Source organism: Amblyomma maculatum, chromosome 8 (genome assembly GCF_055883805.1).
Source record: "Amblyomma maculatum isolate TAMU_Amacu chromosome 8, ASM5588380v1, whole genome shotgun sequence".
NCBI lineage: Eukaryota > Metazoa > Arthropoda > Arachnida > Ixodida > Ixodidae > Amblyomma > Amblyomma maculatum.
Window position 1 is genome coordinate 99,577,870 of NC_139351.1, and position 27,571 is coordinate 99,605,440.

At 44.0% G+C, this 27,571-nt stretch overlaps 1 protein-coding gene across 1 annotated transcript in view; it reads right to left on the bottom strand.

Moving 5' to 3' along the window:
- Rpn1 (regulatory particle non-ATPase 1) overlaps nt 1-27,571 on the bottom strand; it is a 32,203-nt gene that overhangs the window by 514 nt on the left and 4,118 nt on the right. The window contains exons 5-20 of the mRNA XM_084576956.1: nt 26,440-26,655; nt 25,641-25,799; nt 22,944-23,088; nt 22,614-22,674; nt 21,632-21,781; nt 20,407-20,513; nt 20,036-20,163; nt 16,869-16,956; nt 15,935-16,097; nt 15,603-15,704; nt 15,447-15,517; nt 13,242-13,403; nt 5,605-5,773; nt 5,261-5,482; nt 1,293-1,411; nt 257-371 (exon numbers count right to left, since the gene is read on the bottom strand). Coding sequence (XP_084433082.1) covers nt 257-371; nt 1,293-1,411; nt 5,261-5,482; nt 5,605-5,773; nt 13,242-13,403; nt 15,447-15,517; nt 15,603-15,704; nt 15,935-16,097; nt 16,869-16,956; nt 20,036-20,163; nt 20,407-20,513; nt 21,632-21,781; nt 22,614-22,674; nt 22,944-23,088; nt 25,641-25,799; nt 26,440-26,655 — 2,177 coding nt within the window. The remainder of the gene's footprint in view (nt 1-256; nt 372-1,292; nt 1,412-5,260; nt 5,483-5,604; nt 5,774-13,241; nt 13,404-15,446; nt 15,518-15,602; nt 15,705-15,934; nt 16,098-16,868; nt 16,957-20,035; nt 20,164-20,406; nt 20,514-21,631; nt 21,782-22,613; nt 22,675-22,943; nt 23,089-25,640; nt 25,800-26,439; nt 26,656-27,571) is intronic.

Below are 27,571 nucleotides of genomic sequence, written 5' to 3' on the forward strand. Positions count from 1 at the left end.
ATTTCAGCCAAAATTCTCTACATTCTTTAAATTTTCTTCGTAGAGAAGCAGACAAAGAAAGTACCTGTACAGGGCAGAAGTGCCTTGTGCTAAAAAACAAACTTTATGGACTAATACTCTGCCAAAGAAAAATAAAGCCATTCAGCAATAGAAGACCACCGTATTGTTCACTCAAGCAGAGTGGGCCCCAACGAGCATTTTTAGGCGGCAACTTGAAAGCAAGCAGGCATTTTCCCCACTAGTAGTCAAAGGATACATTCTTCCGTGGCCAGTTCTGCTCGCTCTCCGTAAGCAAGCAAGACAGGAGTCGTGTGTGTCTGGAAGCCCGTGATGGTCTTGGGTTTTCCCGCCTGTCCAACCACATCAACGGCCTGTACGTGGGGGCAGAAATACTCATGAGCCCAATTCAATTTCCAGTCACATACGAACCAGTGCCCACTTGCATAATAATGTACAAGCATAACGATTCACCAATAAAGTTGAACTGTAGTGCAGCTTACTAAAAATGTTCCATCAAAATAAGCCAAGCTCAAATCCTTACAGCGGAAACATGTTTAAAGGGCCCCAAAGCCAGTTATAAGCAGATAGGTAACCATCTCAACATACAATTCCGAGATTTTCTATAAATATTGGACAAAAACCGAAGCACCAGCCGAGACACTAATCTGAAGCAATAACCTCCACTCTAACTGCAGCTTACCCTTTGCCTGCAAGAGGTGGCCTGATTGCATCTTGAGCATGCAGAATTTCATTGCGTTTGCGTTTGTATCAAACAACTGACAGACATCTTCTGAGAATAAATTAACCAACGAGCACAGCTGGAACGCCTCAAACTGAACGTACACACTATCCCTGATTTCCCGAGACACTTCAGCAGTAGGATGCTGAGTTGGGCGAGTTGGTTGTAATTCATTTTGGATGAAAAACCAGCACAAAAGGACGAAGGACAAAGGAACAGGAAGCACGCAGATGAGCGGCGACTCGCAACTACATTTTTATTCAGAAAACAAAATGACTCTCTCTTCTGATTTGCTAAGTGGTGATTTCTGGCAGATGTTTTTTGTGTTCACTGCTTATCTGAACAAGCCAGCAAAGCTCTGTCTATTGAGCACCCCATCTCTAGCCCATACCATTGGGCTAGAGATGGGGTGCCGAGCGTAGCACCCAAATATGAGCAAAGCGCGCTATTATATCTGCCCGTGAATGAGCACACCCCACAACGGCCACCAACCCTGTGATTGGGAACAGAAGAATGAGCACTGTTCCCAGTGCGCATTCCCACCAAGGCTCACCTGTCCCACACGAACTGGCACGGGCAGTGGTTCCAACTTGTCGTTGAAGGTGACCAGCATGCGAGGCTGGATGGCTGTCACCAGGCAGTACAAGAGGTAATGGGACTTGCCCAGGATGACTGCCAGGGAGGTAAGACAAGGTTTCCTGGGCTCAGTAAACGCTCGGATATAATAAAGTGAAACTGAAGTCCCAGTACATCTGCATTAGACATTTTCCCTCCTTTACGATAAAGAAATTGTTGGTAAAAATCGGTTACAATAAAGTGCATGCGGCCACGGCGATGACTTCCCATGAAATGACATCGCCGCACGTGCGGCCAGATCAACAAAAAAATTTTTCTTGAAAAAAAAAAGAAGAAAAAAGCCAGTAATAACAACACTGAGTGTTTATTATTATTTTTTTAAATGGCTTTACCACCAGGTTTATCAGCCCTCAGGAGAACTCAACTTTATGCACGCTTGGAGCTATGAAGGAAAGCATGCAGTGCGTAGAAAAAAGAAAAAGTAAACCTGTTAAAAAACAAGGATAGAACTGCGTGGTCCATTCAGAAAGAAGAGAGTAATACCTCTGTCACACGGGCAATCTGAATGCCCATTGAGTGAATGGCCATTGAAATTTTCGAGGGTCAGCGAGATACACCACTGCCACATGGCAAATTTCAATGACCACTGAATAGTGAGTGTGTGATCCAACAGATAGCGCCACGGGTAACAACATCCAGTAAAAATATGAAGTGAAACAGAATTATATGAGGCGGATATCACACTAAGTGCTAAGTTTAAATGAAAGTTCGCTCAGAGAAGGGTATTCAAATATCTCACAGCTCAGCATAACTCGCAAGAAGAACAGCCATGCAACTGCGGAATGACGACCAATTGCCGCATTCATTTTGCGCCAGCAGACCTGCCAACTCCACAGTGCTAAATCTACTATAGAGGATGCCAAAAAATACTAAAAATGTTTTTATTACTCAAAATATCTTTTGAATGATGGAAAACAGAGCAGTCTAAACTAGAGTTCCAAAAAGTCGCACAAACATAACTTCAGAAAAACGTATTTGAAGTGAAAGGTTGGGAAAGTACTGAGGAGGTTACTGCTTTTGCCTTCCGCAGGAAGTCCTTGTCGAACATCTGACTGTGACAAACACAAACTCCAGACTCCTTGCATTCTGCAACTGTTCTAGGCCCTTTTCTGACTTGGATGAGCAAAACCTGGTGCACGTCTTCTTGACTTTGCTGAACACTCTTTCACACTGTGCGTTATTGCGTGAGAGAGTTAGAATGCCTAACATAACTTCTGAGAGCTTATCATACTTGAAAGTATAATCAATGTTCTGAAGACTGGCAATAGCGTGCCCTCCTCGGCAAAGTTTTGATTGTTTCCCTGACATTCCCCGATTTTTTCCTGGTGCATGAAATTTTCCCTAACAATTCCTGGTTTTCCCGGTTGCTAGACACCCTGAAGTTATAGCGTTTAGCGAACTCAATAACTTCCCCTGCTATTCCTTGACCCAATGCCATAGTTACCCACTGCCTGGTCTCCAGCCTGCTTTTTGCCTATCTTGGCACTGAAGTCACCAATCAGTACAGTATACCGCGTTTTTACTTTTCACATTGCCAATTCTACATCTCTGTAGAAGCTTTCGACTGCCTAGTCATCATGACTACATGTTGGTGCGTAGGCCTGTACGATCTTCAGCTTATATTGTTTATTAAGCTTAATTACGATGCCTGCCACCCTCTCATCAATACTATATAATTTGTCTATGTTGCCTGCTATATACTAATTAACAAGGAACCCTACTCCTAGTTCTCGTTTAGCCGGTAAACCTCGATAACATAATACATGTCCACCCTTTAGTAAAGTATATGCCTCATTTGGCCTCCTAACTTCACTAAACCCTGTAATCCCATTTCATACACTGCAGCTCCTCTAGCAGCACTGCTAAACTAGTCTCACTATTTCGGTTCTAGCATTAAATGTTGTCAGGGTCAGTTTCTAATGGCGTCCTGTCCGGAGTCAGAAATTCTTAGCACACTCCACTGCGTTGCAGGTCTCGCTGCCGCTGTGGTCAGTTGCTCCACAGCCGCTGGGGACTGAGGGTCAGGGGCTTACTAGAGTATTTGGAAACTGTGGCCAATTACTGCATCAGGGTGGCCAAATCCTGTTCTTGTGAGGGAGTGTGTTTCCGGAGGTGTTCACAGGAATCAGGTCGCACCCCAGACTGGTTTACGCAATTCCATCGACACGCCGATATGTTTTTTTAATCCGGAGGAGAATTGCGGCACCGGGATTCAAACCACGGTCCTCTTCCATGCGAGGCGGATGTTCTACCCCTATGTCACTACAAAGGGGCTCTACTGTATTATATGTGTCGGGGAAAGCTAGTTACAAAGGCGACCTACGCTGACTGCTGGCTTACCTACTGGTAAATGTCGGCAAGAACAGAGAAAAATATGGTAGCCAGAAACAAACTTTAAACACTTCCAAATTCAAAGCATGGTGCTGGCGCCGCAGCGGTTTTTGCCGCCTTGCTGGGACGATACACTCGACAGCACAATGTGGGAGGCCGGTGGTCACTGAATGGAGAACGCGTCTCCAAACTCTGTATTGTACAACCCGTGCAATGCTAGTTCGTTTTTATAGCACGTTTAGATCCCTTTAACACTTTCCTGTCTGCAGGAAAAGGGGTGGTTTTTAGGCGGTGTCATTAAGCAAATTTTAGTTTTCTGCGTACAGCATACACGCTGAGTTAGGAAAGAAAACAGTAGTCAAGGTCGACTATGCTGCGGTTGGCCCCTGGACGTCCTCTAGCAGAAAACACAATTCACTGTGCTGCAGGGGCAAGTAATACTACCCAAAAGACGTCATCCTGCAGATAACAGTTGTGACCTTCAGAACAGTATCTCTTCCGATCAGCGCGCAGCAAAAGCGGACCTTTTTGGGGGAGCGAACGTCAAAAACAATGAGGCATGGTTGTCCATGTTTCGGGTCGGTTTGACGTAGTTTCGCTGCCAGTGATAAAGTCTGAGGAGCTCTATTCGTCTTCAGAGTCATCACTGCTGCTGTTCGCATCCGAAAACGAGCTGTCAGATACGTCAACTTCCGCGGAAACGCCTGTTTCCGCGTAGTGGGAGCTTGCGACGTCGACGCCATGATGTAAACAAGGAGCGTCGGTCACCTGACTCCAGAGACCATCTGGACGGGTGCGGCACGGTGGAATAATTAAATCAAAAGCAAAACTGAAAGAATGATTCCTCTAGTTCCCATTGGATGATGCCACTTGTCAAGGAGCGCTTTGAAAGTGGGAAAATTCCAATCGTGAAACCATCGATGGAATTAGGCGCGGTCAGGAAAGTGTTACTAAATAGAACTGTAACTGATTTTCCCAATATAAGCACAAATTCCAGAATTTTCATGAGTTCTTCCACATTATCCAAATTCCATGATAATTTCCAATCTTCCTGGTTGGAAGACACCCTGAATAACAAAAAAGTTGACATTAATTGAAAAAAAGAACTACCATAAAGCTAGAAAGGGTCAAAGAATAAAATTCTGATGTCGCAGCCACCAGCTTTTTTTCAAATGACAGTGTCAATAGCTTTTATTATCAATATTAATATTACCTTATTATCATAAATCCCCGATGCTAGGTCACAAATGATCACAAGGTCCTTTTCGTAATGATGGCATGACCTTTATACAATTGGCAGAAAAAGAAAGTGTGCAATACTAGGGCCTCTTCCAGGAAAGCTCAACATGGCCACAAGCAACCTACACAATCATTTTCAACTGGGAACAAAAGCTGCGCTTAATCAACGGGCACGCTTGCATAAAAATGTCTTGTGATAGAGAAACCCACAGGACCACCACTAATAATAAACTCATAAAAGGATGCAGTCAATCATTCTCCTTGTGGGAGCTGCAGCAGCAGTGCTGGGACAACACAAATAGCACTACTACTCACTGTTCTTGACATCCAAGAAGGCCAGCAGGGTGGTCAGGAGGCCTGCGGTGGCCACAGGGCTCATGAGTTGCCTGTCACTGTGGTAGGGTCCCAGGGTGAGGGTGCCCTTGCCCATGTGCGCCAGCCCCTGGGCCAGCCGCACCATGAACAGGTGGTTTGGGTCTTTGGCATGGTACTGCGCCAGCTGCCGAAGCATGGCCGCCAGCCGGGCATTGTTGGTGCCTACAGTCAAGGAGAGTGCCTCAACACAACATCCACAGCTCCAGGGAGGTGTCACAGCAATGAAATTGGAGGAAACGTGCCATGATCTTGGCACAATTCAGCACCAGGTAAATGTGGCTCACCTGCACCAACAATGCCGAGTCCAAAGATAGCATTGTGTGCCACCTCGCTATCGCTGTCATGAGAGAACTTGCTCAGAGTCTCCAGGATGTTGAGCCGAGGGTTTGAGACTGAGATAAGAGCCAAGGCCAGTGGGACTGCCCTCTTGATCACGGGCTCTCCATAGCGAAGCTGGGCGTAAAAAATAAAACAGCATCAGTGCCCCACATAACAATAGAGGGAAACTTTCCACAGCATCACCATTAAAAGCAGCCAAGTCATCATAATTCCATGGCACTCTCAAAGAGATGTGCTTTGCAATCAGTTTTCTACTCCTTCCAAGTGTTCATTTCTGAACAGACATCAGAGCCCCATCACCATGCTTCATATCCCCCACTGTCTAGGGGGAATCCCCTAAAGTGTAGTACTAATTTCTTATAAGGAAGCAATTACTCACTGGCATTCACCCAAGTGTAGCTATAAGGCTGTGAAAGAAAGCTAAGAGTGAAAGCTTGTTAATCTGAACCTCGATAATTCAAACTGTACTACTTGGTTTGGCAAAGCTCCACAAAAGTTTGGGCATAAAATGAATATGAGTCGGTCCTGCAACAGAAAATTGATCTACACCCCAGAGGTTCGATATGCAATTGCAGATTATACAAGACATTTCACTGTTACACGTACTAAGGAAAACTTTGAATAGAATTCATTAGAGCAACGTAGGAAGACTCTAAGGTTGAAATATCTTGATAATATTCTTTATTCTCAAACAGGTATACAGAGTGATAAGTATTTCAGTTTCAGTTTAGTCGTTCAGTCGGGTCCGACTCTTCGTGACCCTATGGACCATGTCACGCCACGCTTTCCGGTCTCTCACTATCTTCCTAACATCACATAACTTCATCTGCAGTGCCTCGAGGATGCCATCTAACCAACGCGTTTGCTGCCTACCCCTTCTCCGGCGACCCTCAACCTTTCCCAACATCAAATCTTTCTCCAGCGACTCCTCTCTTCTCATCAGATGACCAAAGTAGCTGAGCTTTAACTTTAAAATTTAACCCTCCAATGAGCAGTCAGGGTTTATGGTCGACAATATCGACTGATTTGATCTTCTGGCAGTCCAAGGAACTCTCAAGAGCCTTCGCCAGCACCACAATTCAAACGCGTCAATTCTTCGGCGGTCAGCCTTTTTCACAGTCCAACTCTCGCATCCATACATCACAACTGGAAAGACCATAGCACGAGTTATACGGATCTTGGTTGGCAGACTAATGTCTCTGCTCTTCACTAGGCGGCCAAGGCTAACCATTGCTCTCTTTCCCAGAAGCAGGCGTCTCCTAATTTCATGGCTGCAGTCTCCTTCCGAGGTAATCTTGGAGCCCAAGAACAGAAAATCTGTCAGAGCTTCCACTTCTTGTCCATTGATGCTCCAGGACTTGATAGGGCAAGACGCCATGATCTTTGTCTTTTTAATGTTCAGTTTAAGCCCAAACTTCTCACTCTCTTCTTGTACGCGGATCAGAAGTCTCTTGAGTTCCACTTCACTTTCTGCCATTAAAGTGGTATCGTCCGCATATCTAAGGTTGTTGATACGTTTTCCAGCAATCTTCACTCCAGCTGAAGACTCGTCCAGACCGGCCTTCCTCATGATGCACTCTGCATATAGGTTAAATAGGCAGGGCGACAGTATGCAGCCTTGCCTCACTCCTTTCTCGATCGGAAACCAATCAGTAAGACCATGCCCAGTTCTGACTGTGGCCTCTTGCCCTTCATACAGGTTCCTGAGGAGACAGATGAGGTGAATTGGAACTCCCATCTCTTGGAGAGCTTGCCACAATCTGCTGTGATTTACACAGTCAAACGCTTTCGCATAATCAATAAAGCAGAAGTAGATGGGTTTCTGGAACTCTCTTGCTTTTCCATGATCCAGCGAAGGTTAGCAATTTGGTCTCTAGTTCCTCTGCCCTTGCAAAACCCAGCTTGCACGTCCGGAAGCTCCCGATCCACATACTGCTGCAGCCTACCTTGGAGGATTTTCAACATCACCTTGCTAGCATGCGAAATAAGCGCGATCGTGCGGTAGTTGGAACAATCTTTGGCACTGCCTTTCTTTGGAATGGGGATATAAACTGACCTCCTCCAATCCTGTGGCCACTGCAGGGTTGTCCAAATCTTCTGACATAATGTATGCAGAATGTTAACAGCGTCATGGTTGAGGTTTTGAAGCAACTCAGCTGGAATACCATCAATTCCGCTAGCTTTGTTCTTAGCAAGGCTGGCTAAGGCCCATTCAACTTCACTCTTCAGGATGCCCGGCTCGAGATCAGTAATCACAACCGTCTTATGTTGGGTTTGCACATTTGGGTCCTTCTTGTACAGTTCTTCTGTGTATTCCTGCCACCTCTTCTTTATTCTGAGGCTTCAGTGAGGTCCTTGCCTTGCTTCCTTTGATATCTTTGATTGTCTTATACAGAGCTCCAGTGTTCCTTAATTGGCTGTTGTCCTCAACTGCTTGGCACTGTATGTTCAGGAAGGCATTCTTATCTCTCCTTGCTATTTTCTGAAAATCCGCATTGAGAACCTTGTATCTTTCTCTTTCCCCCATAACTTTTGTCATCCTCCCTTCCTCAGCTATTTGCAAAGCCTCTTCAGATAACCAGTTTGCTTTCTTGCATTTCTTTTGCTTTGGAACTACCTTAGTAGCAACTTCTTGTATTATATCACGAACATCAGTCCACATCTATTCGGGCTCTCTGTCTTCCAGATCTAATTCTTGAAATCGATTCCTCACTTCCACAGCATATTCTAATGGAATTTGATCCAGATCATACCTGAAAGTCCTAATTTTCTGCGTTTTCCTCAATCGAAGCTTAATTTTGGCAACAAGAAGCTGATGATCGGTGCTACAATCGGCCCCAGGCCTTGTTTTTATTGCTTCTATAGCGCTTCTCCATCTCTGCCGGCAAAGAATATAATCGATCTGATTCCTGTACAGACCGTCCGGTGAAGTCCATGTGTACAGGCGCCTCTTGGGCTGTTGAAAATGAGTATTCGCTATGGTCAGGTTGTTTTCTTGACAAAACTCTACTAGCCTCTGCCCAGCTTCATTTGGCTCGCCAAGACCGAATTTGCCTATAATTCCGGATATTTCTTTACTTTCCCCAATTACATTTCCTTACATTGAGACCATGCAAAAAAAAGGGGCGGGGGTGTAACACCCAGAAATTCAATGTCATTTTTCTGCCGAACAATTTCAGATTAGAATCTTACCCCGAGAAGTGGCTACCATTACTAGAAATGATGATATGTTTTGTTGTTTTTTTTTTTCACTGCTGCTGTAGTTTTTATAATAATGTGAAAATGAAACTTTTTGTATTGAATTCACTGCATGTTTCTTTTTTTTTCTTTCTTTTGCAATTGCTAGGCACTCTGACGTGTATCTACAATGAAACAGTTGCTTTCTGTTACAGATTCTTTGTTGCTAGCATGTCGTTTTTATATGTTATCAGAGACTGAGTTCACATGATAAATCACCTGTATATTTCTTCTTTTGTTCCCTTTCATTGTAGCCCCCACCACCCCACTTTAGGGGACACAACCCTCTCAAGAACATTTCTTTTAAATTTATGAGCCAATTTGGATTAAACTTACATCACATGTATTTTTACATGCTGATTTCAAATATATAATAGGTTTATTTGTAGAGTGCATTGTTCTCAAAATTTTGCCTAATTAATGCTCTCCATTTGGAGGTAAGCTAATTACTAAACACACTAGGGCATGATGAAAATGTGCCTGCCAAAATTATCTAGAAATATCACAGAGTGCAACTAACCAAGAATTGAGGCACCAGATTAATGTTGGAGTATATCAAACTTTTCTGTGGAAAAGCTTGAGTTGACACTCATTATAAATAATTTTGTAAATGTTACCTCATTAAAATTGCATATATTTGAGTCTTATTGCACTCTTCAAGAAAGTATCTTTGCAACAAAGAAAAAAAGTAAAGCAATAGTATAAATAGTTCAGGAGATATCGCTCCTTCAAAATTACAGCACCCTCAAAACTGCAGTTTCGAAATAACAAGGAAAAACATGTCAGAGCATGTAGGCTTAAATTATGGTAAGGACTAACATATCAATATGATCAGAAATGGTTGGAAAGTAAATTAGAGCAGAAATTAATGTTCTATACCAATTTGAGTCAAAGTTACATCATAATTTTAGTGCCAAGACAGCCTTTTCAGTAAATTTTTCCGTATGGTTACTACATTTACCTTGGTGTTAAAAGATACATGAAATCAGCTTTCTAGCAAAAAAAAAACAAAAAAACTAGCAACAGCAGGACCAGTAATACTGATCTTCCAAAACTGCCACACCATCAAAATCGGGGGACTGTGAGGAGCACACGCTCACAGTACGCTCACAGTACACGCTCAGTAGCGAACCCCGCGTGCTGGAACGAGTTTTGAACAATAGTTGCTCTTGTTGCCATCCACGCCGCGGCCACCATTTCCAGGGCCATGAACAAATCAACTTCCAACAGGCGCTTCATCTCAATGTTCAAGAGCAGCCGTTGAAGAAGCCTCCCTCGGTACGCGCACTTAACACTTCGTATCGTACCTTGGTCCAAGGGCTGAATCACGGAGGTACAGTTCGGGGGAAAAAATATCAGGCGGATGTTGGTCAAAACTGTGTCATCAACGTGATGTGTACTGCAATTATCCAAGAACAGGCACACAAACCCTCCTGCCTTTCGCATATCTCCATCGAAGGCGGCCAGCCAACTCCCAAAGATGGCGCGGGTCATCCAAGATTTATGGTTGGCTGTGTATTGCACGGGCAGCCTGCGACCCCCTTTAAAGCAACGCGGCTTTTTACTGTAGCCGATGACGAGGAGCGGACGCTTATCGGAGCCGTCCATGTTGGAACACAACAAAATCGTGATGCGTTTTTTGCTTTGCTTTCCACCATGGCATCGCTGCCCTTTTAGTTCCAATGTTTTTGATGGCAGCATTTCATACAACAGGCCAGTTTCATCGGCGTTGTAAATGTCGCAGGGCTTGTATTCGGCTTCGATGCCTTCGTACGTCTTTCGCATCCAAGTTGACGCCGATTCCGCATCGACGCTTGCAGATTCACCCGAAAGCACTTTAGCAACAATATTATGGCTCGCCTTAAAACGGCTCAGCCAACCGGCACTCGCCTTGAAATTGTCATGCCCTAATAGGCAAGCGAAGCCGAGGGCTTTTTGCTGCAATAAGGCCCCGGACAGCGGCACCCTGTTGGCTCTCTGTTCTAAAAACCAGGCATACACAGCCTTGTTGACATCTTCAAAAGTCGCTGTTGTTACCGTCTTGTGCTGCGCACGTGCTCCATTCTTCAGGGCAGCCAAGATGCTGTCTTTGCACTTCAGTATTGTAGACAGCGAACTGCACGGAATTCCAAACTCTTCCGCAATATCCATCTTCTTCCTTCCCTTGGCAGCTTGTGCGATGAGTTCAGCCTTCTCCTGAAGCGTCAAGAACTTCCGCTTTTTGGTCGGAGGAGGCATCTTGTCAGCACGTCGGTACGGCGACGTCGGCTCGCCAGACAAAGAAACAGTGAATGCGTGGCCTGCTGGCATGGAGAAAACAACAAACATCCATGATGGCGATACGATGATGGTGACGGTGGCGCTGCCCTCTGGCGCGGCAAAGCCACAAGTTAAACATAAGAGAATAAAAAATTTAAAGAAACAAAAACCATTGCCCGTCATCGCACTGTACAGAAAAATTTTGGCAACAAAAAAATAACTCATCACGGACATGCCCATTTGAACTGGTTGCCAACAAATCATAGCCCGCCAAATTAGTTTTTTGTTTTTCAAACGACAAGCGCGCAGTCATCATCATCAGCAACTTGTAAACAAACATGACCGCGTGCGTAAATGTGCTTGTTGGTAGCATGGAAGCGCCAAAAATGTTAAAACTGGTGTACTAAAACGCATTCCAGTGATTTAATTTCCTGCAATGGCTTACGCACGAAAAAAATGTGTGGACTGCTACTTGAGAAACCTTCGTTGTTACGGGATTGAAGTCTGAAAGCGTTTCGTTGTTGAGAGAGATGAAATGCATTGAATCTTATGAACGTTGGCCGGGGCCACTAAACTAATTCGTTCCATCGAGAAATTCGTACTTGCGGTTTTTGTTATTGCGGGGTTCAACTGTAAATCAGTCCTGCGTGGCCTAAATCCCGATTTGTGTGCTCATTTTTGCTTGGCAGTGCAAAATGAAAGGTAAGGTTTCGCGTGCTTATACCACGCTTTAAAGAAAAAAAAAATGCTTTTTTTTCAGCTCTGTGCTTTCCATTTTAGGGTAGCCTTTACTTGGGTTTATGAACAGAATTTTTTTTTGTAGGAATTTGTGTGTACTTTTACAACGAATATCGGATATAACGAACGAATTTCCGTGCAAAATGAGACTTCGTTATAACAAGGTTTGACTGTAGTTTTAAATATATTAAGGAAAACTGATCTTTTTTTTGGAGGAAGCATGGTTAGCCAACATCAGATCCTGAGAAGATTTTGATCCTTAAATAATCTAGACTCGCAAAGAAATGCAATAGAGCATAAATGACCATTCTAGGATTACTTGAAAGAAAGTTGTGACGTCAAACGAAGAAAAAACTCATTTTGGTGACTGGGACAAATGATTTATTTTCATTTTTTTATCAAGAAACAGCGGTTAAAAAGCAGTGTTATTACAGAACTTGGGATTTTACCTTTCTGGCTTAAAAAGAATTATAGCGATAGCTGCTATAGAAGCCGAGATATTGATCCTGCAAAATGGTGACTGTGTCCAAAATTCAATTTTGAGAAATCGGTGAAAAATGTTTCTGGCATATTTTTGAATTACCAAAATCGATAGAATGAGTTACAGGTTTTTGGTGCGAATGCACCGTTTACCATCGAGATAATTGCCCCTGCAACTCAGAAGAAAATTTATTTCGACAAGGTTTGCGATTCCGCATGCCGCGCATGGCGCCGTTTCGCGATAGCCACTGCCGCTGTGCCACTAACTTTTCCGAGTGATCCATCTGTCATGCCCATGAAAACTGCTTAGGCATCACTTTTTCATCTGCATCGTCATGATTACGATGCTCGTACGTGGCAGGAATTGCCTCGAGGAAATTGTTTGCTCGGACATCTTCGGTATATTCGGAAATTTTATAATATTTGAAAATTCCAAATATCCATTTTTCGAATACGAATCGAATAGCAAGCATATTTGATTCGTATTCGAAATTTAAAATATTCACACACCCTTAGTGAAAAGTAGTCATTTGACCGCAGTTCTTGTCTAAAAAGCCGGCGACCATCCCCTAATTTCTGGTCAAATTTACCACAATGCAAGTGGTTGTTAGTTTCTTCAAGGCCATTTGATAGTTCGAGCTTCGGATAACTTGAACTTTTTTTTCCCACACCTGTGAAGTTGGAATTAACAAGCTTTTATTGTACGACTTTTTCTTTGCAGGCATACACCTGTTCTTCATTCAGACGCCCCATGTTTTAATCTCGATCAGATCAACACTGAAGGTCCAAAAATAGCCCCACCCACCTTAGGCAATCAGCCAGACAACTTTGCTCAACATACAAGAAGACCAAAAGAAGTGCTGCTCACCAGGTGGCCGAATGCCCTGAAGGCCATCTCTGACCCAATCTCCTCGCCCATGGCAATGAGCGCGATGCCAAGGACGGCAACACTCTGCTGGCTGGATAGGTCCACAGATCCGGTCGGCTTCTCGTCCTCCTTCTTGTCTTTCTTGTCATCCTTCTTCTCCTCCTGTTGGGATGGCAGGTGCAAGAAACTCAGCTATGGGGCAGGAATTTGGCGAAAACTCATCACGGTGGGCACAACGGAGGCGAAAAATAAGACAACAGATGCTATGCCTGCCTCAGAAGACGAACTAGACTCGCAGGAGCCTTGGGTTCAAGGATAAGCGATCTCAGGGGGGACACGGGTCTTAAAACTAGTTTTGTTATTTATTGCCCAAATTTTATGAAGCCTCAAAGAATCGTTCAGTTTTTCTGCCGATTTCAAATATGGGAAATTTTTTCTTCTAGAGCGATTAGTTATGGCGTATTTGAAAATTACTGCTCTTGCCTACGCAAACAATAAAAAAAAAATGCTAATCAGAAATTTATTTTTAATATGCAGGTACAGTCAAACCCAGATATATTGAACTTGAAGGGGATCGCGAAATAATTTGATATATCGATAATTCAATATACAGAAATTGGCTTGAGACAGTGCTTACGATCCTGAAAAATGATACTGTATTTGTCGTGTAATCAACAAACTCGACAAACAAGCAGTCTCCGAACTGCTCCCTCTCATTCCTTCCGCGCGTGGCTTGAAGACGTCACACGGCAAACAGTGGTGCGATCGTCTTTGCGGAAGGCGCAACTTCCAGTGTGTGGTGTGGAGTTATATATAGAATGACTGGTGAAATTGAGTTTGATATACGGCACAGCTTTCCTATACTTTTACACGGGATTTTCAAGGGGATATTCCGTGAGTTTGATATAACCAAAATTCAAATTATTTGGGTTCGACTACTATATAGGCTAAGGAATGCAATGCTGCAAGAAGTTTTAAAATGAGCAAATATTAGAGATTTAGCAGCCCACTGAACTTGGCACTCACAGCCAGGGCTAACTATGTAAGGATTTCAAGATAAAATACAAAAATTTATAGGTGAAAATAAAAAACGTGCTTCCAACATTGCATTCCTTACACTTCGTAGTATCCATCTGTATATTAAAAATTGATTTCTAATGAGAATTTTTTCTGTATTGTTTGAGCAGGTAATTGCAATAATTCTCTAATACCTCTAAACTAATTGCCCTAGAAGAAATTTTTTTTGCATATTTGAAATTAGCAGAAAAAACTGAACAATTCTGCGAAGTCTCATCAAATTTGAGCAGTAAATAACAAAATTAGTTTTAAAACCCACGTCCCCCCTTAAGATTATGCAGTGGAGAAATGCGAACACCTGGTGCTGCTGCACACGGTACATCAGGCACTCTTGATGAAAACCTACAGCCCATTTCCTACATACCAATTAAGTTATTCACACCCTAGGCTATTCAACTTTATAAGGTGAAGACAAGATGAATAAATTCCATGTTCATTTTTTCTAAGTTTTTCATTACGCAAATTTTATATGGTTTGCTAGTTTACAATATGAATACCTTCATACCTAGAGCAGATAAAGGAATAATTTTTTTTTCAGCATATGCTCCTGGGTGATTAAACTATACAATGTTGTGAGCTTCTCATTTTGTTCTTGTTAATTTCTTATGCACTCTAATTTACATGGCTCATAATATCAGATTCTGATATATTTTTCTAATACCAAATTCAGCAAGTTGTAAGACTAATACCGCCTTAATCAAGAAAGCAGTTATGCATTGAATTTCTTAAAACTGTATACTATAAGCCACATGTTATAATAGTTTTCTGATTAGCAGTTTTTTCTCTATTGCTGTAAACAAAGGAGTGAAAATGTTGAATATTTTGAAAACTAAATGACATATATGGTAACAGGTAACATATTTGAAACCAGCAAAAAAAAAAAAAAACTTAAGATTGCATTTCCATGGCATTTAGTCTAAATGTAAAGAAAGGTGTTTTAAGAGCCCTGTCCCCCATAAATAAAGCTTATAGTGCCACCTTTTTTGTCCATTAGTAGTAATACAAGCACACAATAAAGCAATTAATATTTCACTATAAACATGCCCAGCTCAGGCAAAATGTGAAGTAAGGGCAAAATAAAGCCCACTACGGAGTGATATATTCCCAGGAAAACAGAGAAAGACCAACCTTTTCATTAGCTTCATAGTGTTCACTGCAGATGTGCAGCAGTTGTTGGACCTTCAACACATTGCCGGTGCCTGCAAAAAAAACAATGAACGCTTGTTAGGCCTCCACTACACAGGAGGAGGATGAGACAGCTACTGGAAATGAAACCACACTCACCAGCATAGGCACAAATGTTGACCAGCGTAGTGGCCATACTTCTAAATGGCTCCGGAAGGACTTCCAAGGCAGCGGTGATGGTTTCGGCTCCTTCTTGTTTGCCTGGCAATGGGAGCAAGGATTCATTGGCGTTCCACTGCTTGATTTGAAACTCAGGCCACAGGAGGAGGGGTGGCAAACGAAAGGCTGCCATCACAGGCTCAAAGGGGCATGCTAATGATGGTAATCTCCCAAAACATGTATACATGAGCGCAAGCAAAACCACTGGCATGTCACACGGCGCAGAAACCGCACATACAGTGGCACTGACAGGTACCAGAGCCAACGCTTACCCAAGTAGCAGAGACCCAGTCCAAGGGGAAGGAAGCGGGCATAGGTGTCCTTCAAGTCAGCCTCGGACTTCTCGAGTAAGGCGGTCATGATGGTCGAGGTGACGTCCCCATTGCCGGACCCAACTGCCACCATGCCACAGGCGATGGAGGTGATGGCTAATACCTGAGGACACCATACAAGACAAGTTATAGGTGGGCACATCTATTTGCTTGCCCCAAGGGACCTAAGATAGGGGATAGGCTTCAAGAGACGGCACCCACATTTTAATAAAAAGCAGCTAGAAATTAACAGCACACATTTGCGTGCAACATTAAAAATTATGTAAAAATAAATGAAACCATATACCGATTCCAGAGTTTGGATCAACTGCGCTCAGGAGCTAAGATTGCTCATAGTTTTCTTGCTCAGGATAGGATGGCTGGCTGGGAACTGTCGCGTTAATAAAAAACAGCAAGCACACAAGTGAGCAAAGCAACGAAAGGTGTTTCCAGGTAAGATGTCAACAAGATGAGATCAAAATGACAAATAGAACAGTGCATCAAGTGCACACAATGCTCTGTCAATCTTGATGTGTGAAAGAGATTAAATTCAGATGTAATCAATTACATTCCGTAAGCACCACCAAATGTCTCTGCTCCAAGCAAGTAAAAAATACCGTACGCATGTGTTCACAGCATCCTGATGGACTCAAATGCTGGTAAGATCTTGCCATACTGGTTCTCTCCCAACATCTTATATGAACTTCATCATAGAGCTGTTTAATATAACCCATAAGAACAATCCGCTCGATTGCATGAATCGGCAATTGCCATTTAACTTTTCACTGTCTGTCCAGAACAGCAAATGAAAACTCAAAAATGTAACTTCTCGTGCAATCAATATGCCTCCATCACTAGGCTAAGATACTTAAAAAAACACGAAAACAGGCCGCACCTCCATCGTGGACTTTGAATCTGTGAAGACTGGGAGCAGCAGATGGATGACGTCACTGTGGTTGGATCCTGCATAGGCCAGACCCAGCCTGAAGCAAACACAAAAACAAATGAGTAAATACAAGACCCATATGCAAGGTAGTGAGAGGAAAGCATATAGGCATAGCTTACGCCTAGAAGTTAACTCTGGCCTGATATCAAGAAAACGCTGCATTTTATTGATTCTGTTCGGAATTTTGTCCTCACAAATAATGTCGAGTGCCACCCAATAAAAGTTGTGGTCTTTCTAAAGAAAAAATTTGTGCATGGGACCAGCATCTCTACTTAAGGGTTCATTTTTGCCCCTTTACATGCCTTTACATAGTTCTGAATTTAAAAATTGCACACCTTTTCGCACATTTGTGTTGGCCATCTCGGAGCACCCTTTCCCTGGGTTTATTACCAAACTTGCTTGCAGGAATTTTTGGTGCATATTTAAAAAAAGATATTAGATACAGTAAAGGCTCGTTTTCATGGGACCGGGAAAAAGTTTGAAATATGAATGGCCCCGGAAAAGCTGACAAGAACCATTTGCATTGGGCAATGGTTGGCCACTTTTTAGACGAGAACACCACGAAAATGATCATATTTAGCATTTTCATCAGCCAGCGCACAATCGGCGATGGCGATGACGATACGGCCGCACCCTTTACACGGCTACAGAAAGCGATTGCAGTGATAACAGTGCTCATTTCCTAACTGCACGCAATGGCACGCAATGTGGAAGACTTTCCACAGCGGAATGTTGGGCCTTACCCAAGGTTACAATCTCATAGCTGCTGTTTGTGAAAAAGACATTTTTATTTTCAACTACTTGTACCAATTTTTTAAATTATTAAAAAATATTCTATTTGCAACCAATGTTTATTATTTGTGCTCACTTTGCGCACAAAAATTTGTAATTTGCACACCTCTAATAAATTTGCTTCTTTCTAGGCATGGTTTCCAGATTCATTTGTAATTAACTTAGCAGCATCCCAAAAATACCCAGTTCAATTTGCGCTCAATAATTAATAAGCATTTGAATTCACTTTGCCCCCCAAATTTTACTATTTGCACAGCTCTAGCTTTAACACTTTCCTGTCCGCGCCTATTCCCATCGATAGCCCGCTATTGATGGTTTCCCAATTCGAATTTTTCCGCTTTCAAAGCGTTCCTTGACAAGTGGAATCATCCAATGGGAAATAGAGGAACCCTTCTTTCAGTTTTGCTTTTGATTTATTTTTCCACCGCACCGTGCCCGTCCAAATGGTCTCCGGAGTCAGGTGATCGGCACTCCTTGTTTACACCATGGCGCCGACGTCGCGTGCCGAAACAGGCATTTCCGGAAGTTGACGCATCTGAGAGCTCGTTTTTGGATGTGAACGGTAGCATTGATGACTCGGAAGACGAATTCAGCTCTTCAAATTCAGCGTCAAATGATCCAGAACACTGACAGCCATGCCCCGATAATCGTCACCCACTATCGATGGTTGAATTTTCCCACTTTCGAAGAGCTTCTTGACAGGTGGTGTCATTCAGTGGGAAATAGAAGAACCCTTTTTTCAGTTTTGCTTTTGGTTTTATTTTTTCTGCCGTGCCACGCCCTTACAGATGGTCTCCGGAGTCAGGTGATCGGCACTGCTTGTTTACATCATGGTCTCGGCGTTCTGCTGCTTGGAAACGGCGCGGTTCCGCACAAGTTGACGCATAGGAAAGCTCGTTTTTGGATGTGAACAGCAGCAGTGATGACTCGAAAGAGGAATTCAGCTCTTCAGACTATAGGACTGACAGCGAAACTATGTCAAACCGACCCGGAACGTCAACTGCAAGACCTTGATAAGTTTTGTGTTCGCTCCCCAAAAATTTCCACTTTTGCTGCGCGCTGATCGGAAGAGATCACTGTTCTGAAGGTCACAACTGTTATCTGCAGGGTGACAATGTCTTTTGGGTAGCATTACTTGCCGCCGGCAGAGCAGGGAATCGTGTTTCCCGCTAGAGGACAGCCAAGGGTCGACCTCGACTGCTGTTTTCTTTCCTAAATCAGCGAATACTGTACACAGAAAGCTAGAATTTGTTGCAATGTTGCATCAGTCCCTGTTGTAAAAAAAAGTATATTTTTGTTTTATTTGTATCAAGAAACAGATGCTTTTGTGTGCGTTTTTTTTTTTTACTACAATTTTTGCTGATTGCTCTTTTTTATCATCACTTATTCAATAAATATGTTGATTGTCACTAATACCATTGTAGAGCGAAATTCCTTCTCCACAATTTGATACTACACACTCTTGTACCAAGTAAGTTTTGTTAAAGAAAAAAATATTAATGACACCACCCAAAAACCACCCTCTTTTCCACGGACATGAAAGTGTTAAGGCATGCCAAAACTTTGCATATTTAATTTTGAAAGTATTACTAACAAAAAAAGAAAAGCCATCAGAATTCATCATAAAATAGAGTTGCTAGCACGGAACGGTGTGTTCCCATTCAAATAATCAGAGGCTCACAATTTGCCCTCACAGTCACATTTACCACACAAAAAAATGGAACATGCAGATAGGTGCAAAATTAAGTTAGAAGTTGCGGGACCACTGATATTCTCCTAATCATCCGGAATTTCAAATTAGCTGAGCTAGAGTTATAAAGGTTTTACTGCACTTCCCAGCTAAATGGCAAATCTGTACTCTGGCAACACATAATTGCAGACAGAAAGGAAGAACCATGGTGAGAGTTATGTGCACACAACGAACTTGTTTCTAAATTTGTGCGCTCTTAATGAGTACAAGCTCCATTCCACCATACTTTCTTTTCTTAATGGACGAAACGTGGAGGATGGATGTCACCTGACAATGCTGTGAGTCAAATGATGCGCAGTTTAACGAAGCACTCTATAAATGGCGTAACATATGCAACAGTGCAAGTCCTCTCCAAATATTGGGCAATGTGCTTCCAGCAGGTGCAAAGATACAAAGGTCATGAAATGACTAGCACTAATAACTTGTTCCAATGAATCAAAGAGCACCAACACTTGGTGTAACGGAGAAATGAAACATGCAGATATGGTGCAAAATCAAGTTACGGAACCGCAAATATACTCCGAATCATCTGGGATTTCAAATTAGCTGAGCTAGAGTGAGTGCTGCCACTCACCCCAGGATGGATCCGATGCGCATCAGCATGGTGTTGTGGAGGACGTAGTCACTCAGCAGGGCCAGTGCAGGGTCGCACTCGTTACGCACTCCACAGTTGACAATGCCGCAAGCCAGGATGGCTCCTGCCTGCAGCAGCAAGTTGTATGTCTCACACCAACATGCATTCCCTAGCATAACACAGGACACACCCCTTTACACAGCTCCTCCAAACCAGGTAACCCCCCTCCCGCAAAAAAATGCATTCTTAGCAGAATTCAGCTCCATGGAGCCTGGTGCACTCCAGAGATGATCAGGAATTGTGTGCCTATGCATATATCACCCTATAGTTTGTCTGGATAAGTAAAACCATCCCCAAAAGGAAGCACATACCTTGATGTAGTCCTCCGTGGAGTAGAGGTACTTGTCGATCTGTGCGAGCCCTCCATCGACATTCCACAGCAGAATCAAGCCCAGTGATGCTGTGGCACTGAACATGCCTGGATGATGATGGGAGGAACACCAAATAACAGGTCAGTTTGTCGGCACTCCACAGGTAAGTGAAGTCGTCATAACAAACATTTTTCAATGTTTTGCAATAACCAAAGAACCATAACAACATCAAAAGTGGACATTTTACCATTACAATGCTTAAGGGGCTACTATGTCATCTAATCTTTGTCATTAAGGAGAGACTCTGGCTTTTTCTGAAGTATACTTATGTTCCTCTGGCAGCCAAGAACACACCTATTGCTGAGAAAATTTCACTTGTGACGTCACAAACAAGTTTGCAACGCTGCCTTGGCAAGAATGGCTGTGTAGCCTAGACTTAAGAGATCTACGGTAAAAGAACTAAGTTGGCGCATCGCAGTTGTCTTGGTGAGCTTGCATGCTATGACAATGACACCTCTCATTCTTTTGCTGGCCTATTGCAGCTTATAAAAGTTATGTTTTGAGTGGAAGTTGACATTTGGTTATTAGAAAGAAGTGAGCCAGTGACACAAGCCTACTTCAACTTCGCTTGCAATGTCCTTTCAGCTCTAACAGACCTTGTAATATCGGTACACTGCAGTTGCCGACGCTTTAAGGACTTGGTGGTGACCTGGAAAATGGTATGAAAAACTAAAAACAGACTTTCCATAAATGTCAAAGAAGTTCCTTCATTAAAAAAAAAGTTGCCAATTTAGGACTTTCCCATGTTCTATGAGCGATCAACAGTATTAGCTTGTCTACCAGCCAGACTCGGGCTTTCATGATATAAACACTGTGGCCACCTGCACATCAAAAGATATGACGCAGATGAGGGACTAGTTTACTTCAAACGATTTCCCAATGCTGCCACCATTGCCCTGTGAGCTGTGCAATTCCAGTCAATGTTTGTCGCACGAAGCAAGGCCAAATTCGCGTCCTTGAGTAACTATGATCACAAATATTTGGAGAGAGAACATTTAGAATTAAGCGAACAGAAGAGAACGCCTCCTACTGCGTGAATGAAACATGCCAATCAAATTTAGAAACTGGGAAAAAGTGCCTCTCATTATTCTGGAGCCTCAAGCAGTTGTGAGACAACCTGCGCACACACTTCACAGAAAAAATGTGCCACGGAAGGTGCACACACCGTGTTCTTTGTTCTTGTAGAGCCACTTATTTCCATCTTCCATAAGCAGCCTGTCCTGGCCAAAGGCCGCATTGACAAATCCATTGACAAAGCTGGATGCCAGATTCTGCCGCGCCGAGTCCACACTGCCTCCCGGACCAAACGACGGCCCTGCAATGAAGGGGCAATTCTCATGACAAGACAACACATGAGGCGCGCTGGTCTTACTGAGCAAAGACTTACACAGGAGAGCAGCTGCACCATTCGGGATGAAAATGACAACACATATTACAATGATACAAATGCAAAGTGCACACATAGTGCCAGACTCAATGTTGCACGCGTACACCAAATAAAAAAATTGCTAAAGTGCAGAACACCCAGGAGAATATAAGCTTCCTAATCATCTCTTATGTGCCAAACAGAGTCGTCCATCCTTGCATCTATGAATCAACGTAAGCACGCGGTCAGCTGCGATCATGTCACCAACTTTTAGCGCTGTTCGTTTCGAACAGCATTTGCAGCTGTCGCACTTTCCAATTATTTTGTGGCAGTGGACTATGGCCACCCCAAGCATAGCGTGATAAATCGAACCAGGCTTGTGCAATTAAGCAGTAACGGGCACTCTGCCAAGTTCGCTTCCCGCCATCGCTGGAGCTACCAAAAGTACAGATAGTCAAAAGACAAACACGTCGTGACGTTATCGCTGAGCAGCATCTTGGCGCGCTGCCAATAAATAAGCTGCGGATGCGACAGCCGAAACGGAGGGAACGTTTTTTTCTTTTTTCAAATTCTTGGCGGCAAATGTGGAGGGTGGGTTCATTATGCGAGTGGGTTGATTACGTGATAAATACATTATCATTTTTCACGATCACAAGTGGCGTCTCAAGCCAAATTCTGCATATCGAATTATCGATATAGTATCTAACTATTTCGCGATGCCCTTCGAGTTTGATATATCTGGCTTCGACTGTATAATACAACGTTGTCAAAATATACTCACGTGTGTTGTCGAGGTGCGACTTGTAAATGTCCTCGGGAGTCTTTGGCTCAGTGATGTCCAGCTGCATTTGGAAGGCAGTGAGTAAGGCAATAATTTCTGCTACCTTCATGGGATCCTGAACAGACGTCAGTTAAGTGATGTTGGTTGCAGGTAATGACACTGCTTTGTGGATATGCATTACTACTGAATCGAGAAGAACATTTTAAGCACAGCCTTACGCAAACGCTGGGCCTAAAAGCACGCGCCAACCAATATGGCTGACGTGGCCATGCAAACACGAAGCAACCCTACCAGTTCTAACCCAATAAGGAAACAAACAAGCAAGCTTGCCTCTCGAGCGAGCCCCATGAAATGGTCATTGAGGGAAGAGTTGGACACAATTTCCGCCAGGTCTTCCATTGCCGGAATGGCATCATCAGATTTCAGCGTCATCTGCTGCCTGCCCAGCATGAAGGCCATCTGTTTGAGAACGTCACTGAAAGAGGAAGGTCAGTGAGGACAACCCCAGTGACACCAAGATATAGTACAACGTTGCATGCATTACAAGCGTACGCGTAACGTGTACAGAAAGGTCCCCTCAAAGTGGCTGCGAAAAATGGTAGGGGTAACATTAAGAGATACAAAACGTGCAGAGTGGGTCAGGGAAATAACTCAAGTTATCGACATTCTAGTGGACGTGGGCAGGACATGTAGTGCGAAGAGAGGATAACCGATGGTCGCTCAGGGTAACAAACTAGATTCCAAGGGAAGGAAAGCGTAGCAGGGGGCGGCAGAAAGTTAGGTGGGCGGATGAGATTAAGAAGTTCGCAGGGGTCAAGTGGATGCAGCTAGCACAGAACCGGGTTAAGTAGAGAAATATGGGAGAGGCCTTTGCCCTGCAGTGGGTATAATCAGGCTGATGATGATGATGAAAGTGGCTGCAAGTGGTGGCTCGTGTAACCTGCCTCAGTGCGTAGCCATGCACTCTCAGGAGAGACAACCGTATACAACACATGTAGCAGGGTTCAGTTTCTAGCCACTCTGCGAAAAATTGTGCAGTTCTGCATTTCTTGCAAAAATAACCTAGCAGCCACATTTTCTATTCTTTAATGTTGCTGTTGTTGTTCACCTTTGTAGGGAAGAAAGAATAATGCGAATTTGATTCATTCAGTTATCTGAATTCTCCTGAAAGTAATGAAATTGTGCCGAGGCTTCCAAGTGCTACAAGCTGGTGTGTCGGGCGTGGTAGCTCTGGTTCATACAATTCTTGGTTTAGTTTTTAGCGTCTACTGTTCTAATGTAACTTGGGCTATGAAGGACGCCAAAGTGGACGGCTCTGAAAATTTCGATCACCTGGAGTTTTTTAATGTGCACTAACCCTGCATTGTACATGGATGCCTTGCGCTTTACCTCCATCAAAATGTCACTGCTGCTGACGGGGTTGAACCAATGTCTTCGGAATCAACGTTCAAGTGTCCTAACCCCTGAGCCGCCGTTGCCAGGTTGTCCACATAGTTCTGAGGGAACAGTCGTATTACTGGCCCAGTGGCGGTAAAAGAAGAATGCCTTCAACTTTGAGAAAAGCCCAGTCTGGGAGTTTTTCCTTGTTCAGTGCTGGGCTGTTTAGGAACGAAATTGGGTTTCACACTCTTACAGGAGCCCCAGATTGTGGGCATGGTCACAACAGCAACTATAGGACTATAGATCAACACCGATCTGTGACGTAAGTGCGATGCGGTGGCGCTTCTGTTGCCAGGCTGGGCCGGTTGGGGGTGACAACTAGGCTTAGCGCCTATAAAAATACATAGACCCGAAAAATTTCAAAGCAGTTTTCTGATTTCACAGAGCACATATGATGTCGTTATTCGGCACAGAGCAATCATGAACATCCTTGAACAGATCGTAAAAGTATGAAATCTCCGTACCTAGGCGCAGTATTTTTAAAACACCGCGAAAAGTAATGGGGTGCGAGTTGGGAAGGCGACCCATAAGAACACATGTAAACACAACTTACCGCAACATTTTACTCTGTTCAGCAGCGTTGTACCCTTCTCATTTTTTAGTGAATGTCTCGTATCACGCCCCGACATCATGTTGCATGGCGCACTACATTCCCTCGCAAGTACTGCAAGTCTGACGACTTGCGGGACCGTTCACAGCACGATAAACTGACCGCGCACAGTTGCAGGCGGCAATGCACCACTGCTAGCAGACGCTCCGGAGCTGGAGGCGGCCGCAGTGGGTATCGCCAGCTGCGCTGTTGTCTGCTGCAATGCGCGACTCTCGTTCGGTCCGTATTGTTGTAGGGCGTTTGACAACTGCCTTTTAAATGTAATTCTGTCTAGGATGTATCACTTGGAGGACAGTATTATCAAGCTAATTTACTCCATGCGACAGTATATCAGACTGTAAACAAAACTACGCGATTCGATACATGAGCCTTTTGGGGGCGTTTGGATCTCACAACATAGATTATTCAGGGAGTTTTAAAAGTAGACCGCCTCCGCAATGACGCAGCATACTTCTTCAAAGCGCTGGCCAATGTTTAACGACCGGCCACCACTTCTGGTGCTCTGCGAAACGAGAAAAATGTTGCGGTAAGTTGCGTTTACTTGTGTTTTTATGGATCGCTCTCCAAACTCGCACCCCCATACGTTTCGCGGTGTTTTAAAGATACTTCGCTTCGGCCATGAGATTTCATACTTTCACGATCTGATATAGGATGTTCACGGCTACTCTGCACCGAATGAGGACATCATAGGTGTCTCGTGAAATTAAAAAACTGCTTATAAATATTTCAGTTCCATGTGTTCCTATGGACGCTAACCCTATTTTTCACCGCGAGCGCCGCCTTTGTTTGTAAACATGGTGTTGGTCTATGCTCCCGGATAACTCTTTGTGGCTATGCAGTCAAAGCTAGAGAGCTGAAACACACCAGTGCAATGCGCTGTGGAAATGCTGATGGCTGCGCCATCTGTCGGAAATCCTGCAAAGCTTACTTCGGCTGCGTCTATCCGCCGGTTTCTGTACAGTTTCGTAGTCGCTTACATGTCAGGGCACTTGAGGAAGATACTCTGTATGGCATCGAGGTCGGCCAACTGCATCGCCAGGCGCAGGGCTTCAGGGTGGCGTTCATACTTGAGGAAGAGCTCCATGGCTGTCCGCAGGAGGTTGGTGTTCTCTGGTTCCGCCACGTAAGGCACACAGCTATACCCAAGACCACAACGTGTTAGAATGCTTTCACAGGAGAGGCAAAATTATTAACGCGACAGCATTAAAGGCCTCGTCACCCAGGAAATCTGGATAACATGTTGTCATGCGACATCGAGCAATCCTGTAAACAACCGGTGCCCCTCTGACAAGGCACTGATTAGTCGCGAGAACACCCCATGTGGCGCGTTTTTCTTTTTTCTAATTTGTATGACCTTGAGTGTGAGGGTGACCCAAGCAGTAGTGGTGAGTCAAAAGTGGAGGACTTAATAGAAAGGACCAAATAGGTTTGAAAATAAAGAAAAGCTGCTTTCTAAAATTAAATGAATGACAGGAAAGCCAAGAGAGCAGGCAAGCTAAATTTACATCCTTAACAGCCATGTCAACTAGCAGGCGTGCAAACTAGTAGGCGAAAGGATGCTACAGTTTTCTAGTCACCATAACAACAGTAAAGTGAAACAGCAAGTTTTCCAACCTGACCGACGCAGATACTTTGAACGATTATGGGCCAATGTAAAATTGCTGTTGACATGACAAACCTTTCAAGCACAGCAGGGCAAAAAAATTGAGGGGAGGGGGTGAGGGACAAAAACAGCTGTATCACACACACTATAGTCAGAAGAGACCTTCACTTCACCTTGTGAGATAGAGGCAGACCCTGGGGTAGGCCTCCTTGTCGACATACTCCTGCAGCAGCTGCAGCTGCTCAATCTCCATGAGCAGGTCACATGCCTCGGCCTCCGCGTTGTGCGCCATGTGGTACGGCACAATCTGCTTGGCCAGGCCCAAGAGGGCGATGCGGCGCTCTTCGTCAGCCTCCATCCAATCCTGAGCAATTTCCCCTGCCAGGTGCCTGAAACAGTGCCAACATGCCTCAACATCCATCGTCGTCTGCGGTGGCTAACGCCACTCTGTTAAGCCTATTTGAGCATCAATTCAATTAGTGCTTTCACAAAGCCACTGATCCCAAACAGACACAATGCAGTAATAGAGAAATGGCCCTGGGGAACTTGGGTACGAGTTACCACCAAAGGAACAGCCATCCCATGCTCCAATACTGCCACAGGCAGCTTCCTCTCAAGAAAAAAATAACCTGCACAAATTGAGCTTCACACAACCGCACACCTACTGGAACAAGAGCCACTTGGTTAAAAAATGCCCTTCCACACTATGGCATTGAACCAGGGAACACAGTAGGACATAGGCCTCTCCTGCATGCCTCCTCTAATGAGCCCTGTCCAATGGTAGCCGTGGCGGCTTCACTCCAGAAGAGATTGCCATCTCATTAGCCCACGTGATTCTACTGCCCCGGCTATATAAGATATTGTGCACAGCGAGGTTTCAACATCCTGAAGCTACGAGAGACGCAGCAGTAGAGGGCTATTGACTAATTTGGACCACCATCGTGTACGAGTGTCCTTTGCATTTTGCTTCCACCAAAACATGGCAGCCACAGCCAGGATTACACCCCCAACGTTGCGATCAGTAGCCTAAAGCCAATGTCACTGAGCTACAGTGGTGAATCTGTCCCAGTAGTGACAGTCATATTACACACCTACATTTTTCTCGTTAATTTCAGCTAGAATGCCATTAACTCGCACTTCTTCCATGGCCCACTCGGAGGCTGTGTTCCAGTCTCCTACCATTTTTGCTTCCTTAGCTTTCTGCACTGTTCTCAATTTAAGTTCAACCCTTTCCATTAGCCTCCACACATGAATACCACATACTTACTCCTGGCCTGAGGTGTTATTGCCTCAGCTACAATGCTC